Below are 6,969 nucleotides of genomic sequence, written 5' to 3' on the forward strand. Positions count from 1 at the left end.
TATCTATATATATATGTGTGTATATGTAGATATATATGTGGGTCGCACAGATATATATACATATATATATATATGTGTGTATATGTGTATATATATCTATATCTATCTATATATATATATATATATATATATCTATATATATTCTGTATACATACACACACACACACATATATAGATAGATAGATAGATAGATAGATAGATAGATAGATAGATAGATAGATAGATATATATATATATACGCGCAAGAACCAACTCACACATACACACAAACTCATTATTGTTCTCTCTCTCTCTCTCTCTCTCTCTCTCTCTCTCTCTCTCTCTCTCTCTCTCTCTCTCTCTCTCTCTCTCTCTCTCTCTCTCTCTCTTTCAATCTGTACGTCAGTCTATCTCTGTCAATGTATCTCGATCAGTGCCAATCTCTCACTTTTCTAAATACACATACTGAAATACCCTGATACGCTAACACATACATAAAAATACCTTAACAAAATCCTACATACACGGAAATATCCTAACACGCAAACACAAAAGCAAAAAAGTGCACACAACGAGGACAGAGGTTTAGGCTGTGACTCACGGTCTCCTCTAGCCTGTGAGCAGACACCATGAGTCACCAATCTTCTCTTATCGGTGGGAAGACAAAGCCTACAGGAATCAGCCAGATGTGATATAAATGTTTTACACCGCCATCGACACAGCATGGGTCATTTAAGAGACGGCACTCCAACCCTGCCTGGGATACAACATCCCAGCAGAAAGACCACGATACTCGATAAAAATGTTCCCCTCGCTCGGGAATCGTACTCTGATAACCTACGTGTGACAGCGAAGCACCTAACTGCTGTACCCATAGTAATCATAAATGTGCAAAGCAACCAGCAAGATTTGAAAGGTCAAAATTTGCAACATGATGGTCAAATCTTGACAGCCCTCTCAAAAGACTTGAACGACTTACAGGACAGGCATCTGTCAAGTTTAAACGTGCATGCGTAGATGGTTCAACCGATTAATAATCCACCGCATTACTCGGTTTCCACTAGGGTAGCTCATAAAAACAGGTATTGAAAAGATGAATACATTTTGGAGCCCCCCCCCCCCCCCTAATACACACATTCAAATGAAAAATAAATAATTTTTTAAAGAAAATAATAAATACGTGTTTAGCGTAGATGTGTTAACACCTCCATCTAAACAATTTAGATCATCTATGATGCGAGCTTCCGACCCTGCCGCTGTCAGAGCCAACCCAAGGTTTGCAACATTCAAGCAGAAAGACCGAAATACTCCACAAAAATTTATACCAATTCGGAAACCGAAATCGAACCTCCTGCATGCGAGAGTGAAGCGCTCAACCGCTGCACCTCAGATGTCAGTAAATGAATGAGTAAATTAAGGAATATATTGATTAACTGAATAATTGAAATTAATTTATTTATTTATTTATTTATTTATTTATTTATTTATTTATTTATATTTTGTCACTCATCTATCATCCTCCGAAATCATACTATCCTGGAGACAGTACAGGGATCCTGGGAGCAAAGGAGGGCCGATGGTCAGAAGGGTAATGCAAAAGGACCTTTACTCAGAGGATTAATACAGGAGTCCTTACTGCTGAGGGGACCGTACTATGTGGTGCAGCGATATGCACTTTGTTGACGCACACAGGACACCCGAGTTCGATTCCGGTATGGGGGAGACCATTTTTTATAGTTGAGTATCTCGGTCTTTTTTCGAGGATGTTGTATCCCTCACAGCCCGGGTTGGCCCAGACAAGCAGGGTCGGAGGCCCGCCAGCTAAATAATCTAAAGTGGGTCGATGGGGGCATAAACACAACAGCAACAACAACAGCAACTACAATAACAACAACAACAACAACAACAACAACAACAACAACAGCAGCAGTAGCAGCAGCAGCAGCAGCAGCAGCAGCAGCAGCAGCAGCAGCAGCAGCAGCAGCAGCAGCAGCAGCAGCAGCAGCAACAACAACGACAACAACAACACGACAAAGAGGGCCGATGTTCAGGGGGTCAATACAAGTGTCCTGACCACAGTACTGAGGAAGCCGGGAGCCGGGCCTCATAGGGCCAAGTCCCCTAACCCTGGCTTCTAACAGTCAGGTATCCAAACGACCAAGCTTCGTTCGCGTCTGGTCTGTACCACACCCTCCTCCCACTATAGCTCCTACTCTTCCCCTGCCAAGTCATACCTTCTCTTTATATACACCTAGACCACGCACTGTCATGGCTGCCGTCCCTCGTTCTCTGTAAGAGCTTTGCAGCGTCGGTCCACGTGACGGTCTGCCACAAAGTGCCTCTTCTACTTGAGGAACTACCACCCACTTGCCGGTCTTCTACTTAGTCCTTTACAATCAACGATACTAAACAGTTTCCCTCTGCGTTATGTGGATAATAAGTGTATAGGTTTTATGTCCCTATCAATGCATATAGATTAGTTAATAGGCGGGACCTCCGAATTTAACGTCCGTCTCCGATAGAACCTGTGTAATGGGCTGAGAGCTAGTCTATCTTACTAGCACATGTAGTAAGATTGCCTATGTAGAGAGAAACTTCACAAAAATATCCTAGTTCAAGAACGTCAATCTGCTCCGTTGTCCAGTACGATACCAGCTGAGCTGTAGATAGATAGATAGATAGATAGATAGATAGATAGATAGATAGATAGATAGATAGAAAGATAGATAGATCATATGCGATATATAGGATAATAATTATGCGACTACCTGGTCTCTCCCAGCCCTACTGTCAACCTTTCACACTTTCAACATACTGGTGTGGTATAGAAAGAGTTAATTTGTCATTTATTTCACAAAGTATGTATTTTAGTCTGATGTCTAATCATCTCGGCAATGCACACTCGGATGATTCGTTAGAAACACGGTACTGGTTTTTGGAATCATTGTTCTTACCTCCTCGCCTTTTCTCCAAAAGACTTGGGTCCATTCAACACCTGACAAGTAATTTAGCTACTTGTGCAGAAGACAATTTCTCATCGGGGGACGTTGAAATTACTACAACCGTTATCTAAATACTATCGAGAAGCATCGTATTTCTGCTGTATCTCATCCAGACCGGATTGGCCCTGACATACGAGGTTTTTACTGACCTAAATTCCGTTGATGATGGAGCATATTAATTATTCAAAAACGCATAGTGTTGAAACTCAACACTGAGGCAACACAACGACCAGTATAGAAAATTCATCTTTTGTGAAAGATTTACATTTTTATTTCAACAGTAAGTGATACCCAGCTTTAAAAGACAAGTTGGAAAATAAATGATTCTGTTGGAATGTTTGTGATGTGTCTACATAGTCTACAGTTAGTGAACACAGGCTCATAATAACATCCAGCACGTGTAAGAGAATTATATTTTTAGTTCAAACGCAAACACTCGTAATACTCAGCATCAATAGACTGCTTTGAAAATAAAAAGGTTCAGTTGAAATGTTTGTGATATGAATACACAGTCTATTGATAGAGTTAGTGAGTTCAGATTCATTAAAACATTAAGCACATTAAGTCAGTGACACGAAGACAGTGTAGATGTGTGGTCTCTATGGTGTTTGCCTTTAGGGTGTGTCCTTGAGCAAATCACGATATCCCAGCTCGAAAACAGGGCGCTGCACAGTGACAGCCAGCCATGGCGTGTTGTTTGTTTCTTTATATTGAGGCGATGTTGTGTACTATAAAATGTTGACAGATTCGTGTATTGTGTATGTATTCATGCAAGTATGAATTTACGTTCCATTTTGAACCAGTTTCCCCCACGTGGATCATTAAAAGCGGAACTGTATCTTATTTCAACATTCAAAAACGCCGAAGAGTGGTCAGGACAGAGACTTGCATCACAATACTTTCGTTGATGGACTGTCCTGGCCAACGTTCTTAGCTCTCTGTTGATTGTTGCTCTGAAACGTGGGCACCATGGACAAGACCACTACACTGAAACAAAGGGCAAACACTAGTCTCTCTATAGTCGAGTGCGCCCCGCTCCCTTTTTTGCTCTTCAAGTGGCTCCAAATCGAGTAAAATTGTGTGCTCCATAGTGAGCTGGGAATATGTCAGAATGCAAAATCTATGGTTTTACAAAACACTTTGATAGGCCTGACTATCTAATTGCATGACAGAATGCCATCAATAAACTCGTGCTTTGTGTGTGGTTAGCGGGTACTCCGGTGTGGTTTGCACCTTTTTTCCAGTCAAACATATATCGTCCACATCTCTCCTCCTTGTTTTCTGTGTATTTTTTTTTCTAGTAACACCTCTAATCTTCGGCACCTATATGACTTACTGTGCTGCAAGTGCCGTAAAACTCTTACTATAAAAACTCGTGCTCTACAATTTGGAAAAGAAACTCTTTCAGAGCATATCAAACAATAACATGTTGTAGATCAATCGGCTGGCACGCGGCACATAGCTATTCCGCCTTGACGTTCCGTACCGTGTGCTGGATGTGCGAGGGATATAATTGTTACTGTATATCTGCGCCGAGGGGTTGGGGGGTGGCCCAGCCTCGGGGGAGACTCGGGGAGATATCAGGTTATTGTCTCCACTCCAATTCAAAGAGCTGGTCTGAGGTTGGGATCGTGCCAAACGGTTTGGGTTCGTCTGATGAAGTCCTAGTTGTTGTTGCTGTTGTTGTTGCTGAAGTCGTTTTAGAAGCATTAGTTGTTGTTGTTGTTGTTGCTGCTGCTGCTGCTGCTGTTGTTGTTGTTTTCGGGCGGCTGCCAATTTCTGAGCTTGTACCTGAGCTAGGTAGGCCTTGTAAGCTGAACTGTCATGTGGGTCCGTGACACTGTGACCTGAGTCTGTTCTGTCTGTGGAGACAATGGCATTCACTAAAATCCAGAGGCATGACATTGGGATTCGGAAGTAGAAATCTGGTTTACCGAATCAAACAGGTAGGGGCATTGAGTGAGTACATAAGGAGCCCTGACACAAGGATTCAGAGGTAGAGAACTGGTTAACTAGATGACACAGGGGTACTCAGTGAATACATACAGAGAAGGGTGACTCAAGGATTCGGAAATAGACCATTCATTAACCGGATAGCACAAGGGCACTCATGCATTTCATACATTCATCGTGTACTTTACGTATAAACCTGCCCCCTCACCCTTGTAAATCTCTACCATGCTCCTGTCATCACTTTTTATATTTGGGAAATGAGAGATAAAACGGAATCTCGAAAATAAAACATTTGTATATTTTTGTAAATAATGTCCACCAATTTGAAGAAGAAGAAGAAGAAGAAGAAGAAGAAGAAGAAGAAGAAGAAGAAGAAGAAAAATAGGAGGAGGAGGAGGAGGAGAAGGAGGAGAAGGAGGAGGATGAGGAGAAGAAAAAGAGGAGGAGGAGGAGGAGAAGGAGGAGGAGGAGGAAGTAAAGTTACCTGTTCCAGCAGCTGTCATTGGTCCCAAGACGTCCTGAGTGCCCGCCATTTGTCCGTTCGTCAGACTGCCCTGTGGGGTCGGCGGTTTCTGTGATTGGCTGGTGGCGGTGGAAAGGACTCCTGATGAAGCTGAAATTCAGCAATTTTTTTAATGTGAACATTTGTAAGGAACATTGGGCCACACCCACGCTACACTACATCTTTCAAACTAAGAACTACACCTACGACAATTCACACAATTACGGAAAAAACAAAGACTCGAAAGTTAATCTACTTGAAATCATTGCACTTTGAAGTCTGAAACAAGACAAAAGATTTCTCCAGTACAATATTATTATGCATTTCAAAAAGGACAGAATGAGAGCAGGGTAAAATTTCACGAACAAGGAGGATGGCAACCATCAGTTTCTGTACCGGTATGACAGCACTAGCCCACAGTGACCCCGCGATATGCGTGCTGGGTCAGATCACTTCTGGATGGGGTAGGTCTGGGTGCGGGAGGGTGGGGATGGGGCTCTCGTCTAAGTCTGCTTTTCACTGAGAATCCTTTATCCAGGGCAATCGTGCAGCCTTACATGGTAATGTCCAGGTAGTACTTTTTACTTATATGTGTATGTCCAGGTTGTACTTACTACATGCTGTGGTAGGACTTACTGATACAGGTAGCACTTACATGTCCAGGTACATGAAGTACTTAAATGTCCTGGAAGTACTTACATATCCAGGTAGTAATATCATGTCCATGTACATGTCCAGGTAGTACTTACATGTCCAGGTAGTACTTACATGCCCAGATAGTACTTACATGTACAGGTACATGTCCAGGTTGTACTTATATGTCCAGGTTCATGTCCAGATAGTACTTATATGTCCAGGAAGTACTTACATGTACAGGTAGTACTTACATGTCAGGAAGTACTTACATGTACAGGTACTACTTACAAGTCAGGTAATACGTACATGTCCAGGAAGTACTTACATGTCAGATAGTACTTACATGTCAGATAGTACTTACATGTCCAGGAAGTATTGACGTGCAATACCCATACGTAAAGATTGGCAAGAGAAATGTTCATTTTGCTGAGATAGTGATGTGGAAGTTTTGTTTGGTGTTAGAAATGCATGTCACTGACTTCTTTTTTTTAATCAAAGAATAAGTCGAAATCTTACCAAATTATGTTGGTACGTAAATATTTTCTGAGAATGTCATCGGTTTATAACAAAGGTCAGTAGAAGTGTTTTACGACTTGATCAACACTATCTTAACCATTTAGGAGGCCACTGATTCAAGCCTCAATCCTGGCTAGTATGTCAAACCCAGATGGAGTGGAATACAACAATCTAGCAGAAAGACAGAAAAACTCGACAAAAACGTCCCCATTTGGAAATAAAATTTACACTTTCTTGACGAAGCAGTGAAAAGTCCTCACACACACACACACATACACACACACACACACACACACACACACACACACACACACACACACGCATACACATACGCACGCACACACGTACACACACACATGCATGCACACACGCACACACACA

The 6,969-nt window shown here is 41.9% G+C and overlaps 2 protein-coding genes across 2 annotated transcripts in view; both read right to left on the reverse strand.

Annotated features, from left to right (window-relative positions):
- Nucleotides 1-4,296: 4,296 nt before the first annotated feature.
- Nucleotides 4,297-5,543, reverse strand: LOC106012460 (probable serine/threonine-protein kinase DDB_G0267686). The gene is made up of 2 exons (XM_013085494.2): nucleotides 5,419-5,543; nucleotides 4,297-4,843 (listed from the first exon to the last, which is right to left on the reverse strand). Exons 1-2 carry the CDS (start codon nucleotides 5,465-5,467, stop codon nucleotides 4,386-4,388), a joined length of 507 nt encoding a protein of 168 aa, XP_012940948.1. The 5' UTR covers nucleotides 5,468-5,543; the 3' UTR covers nucleotides 4,297-4,385.
- A 302-nt stretch (nucleotides 5,544-5,845) lies between these two features.
- LOC106012458 overlaps nucleotides 5,846-6,969 on the reverse strand; it is a 14,004-nt gene continuing 12,880 nt past the window's right edge. The window contains exon 5 of the mRNA XM_013085492.1: nucleotides 5,846-5,988. Within this exon, the coding sequence (XP_012940946.1) occupies nucleotides 5,846-5,988 (143 nt within the window). The remainder of the gene's footprint in view (nucleotides 5,989-6,969) is intronic.

This window comes from Aplysia californica, unplaced genomic scaffold (assembly GCF_000002075.1).
Source record: "Aplysia californica isolate F4 #8 unplaced genomic scaffold, AplCal3.0 scaffold00380, whole genome shotgun sequence".
Taxonomy (NCBI): Eukaryota; Metazoa; Mollusca; class Gastropoda; order Aplysiida; family Aplysiidae; genus Aplysia; species Aplysia californica.

What these genes read in the sequence shown, in the direction of transcription:
- LOC106012460 (XM_013085494.2), bottom strand. Translation starts at nt 5,467, where the DNA reads ATGGCGGGCACTCAGGACGTCTTGGGACCAATGACAGCTGCTGGAACA. An exon ending in AATGACAGCTGCTGGAACAG is followed by an intron (nt 4,844 to 5,418) that starts GTAACTTTACTT and finishes TTGTCTCCACAG; the next exon opens with ACAGAACAGACTCAGGTCAC.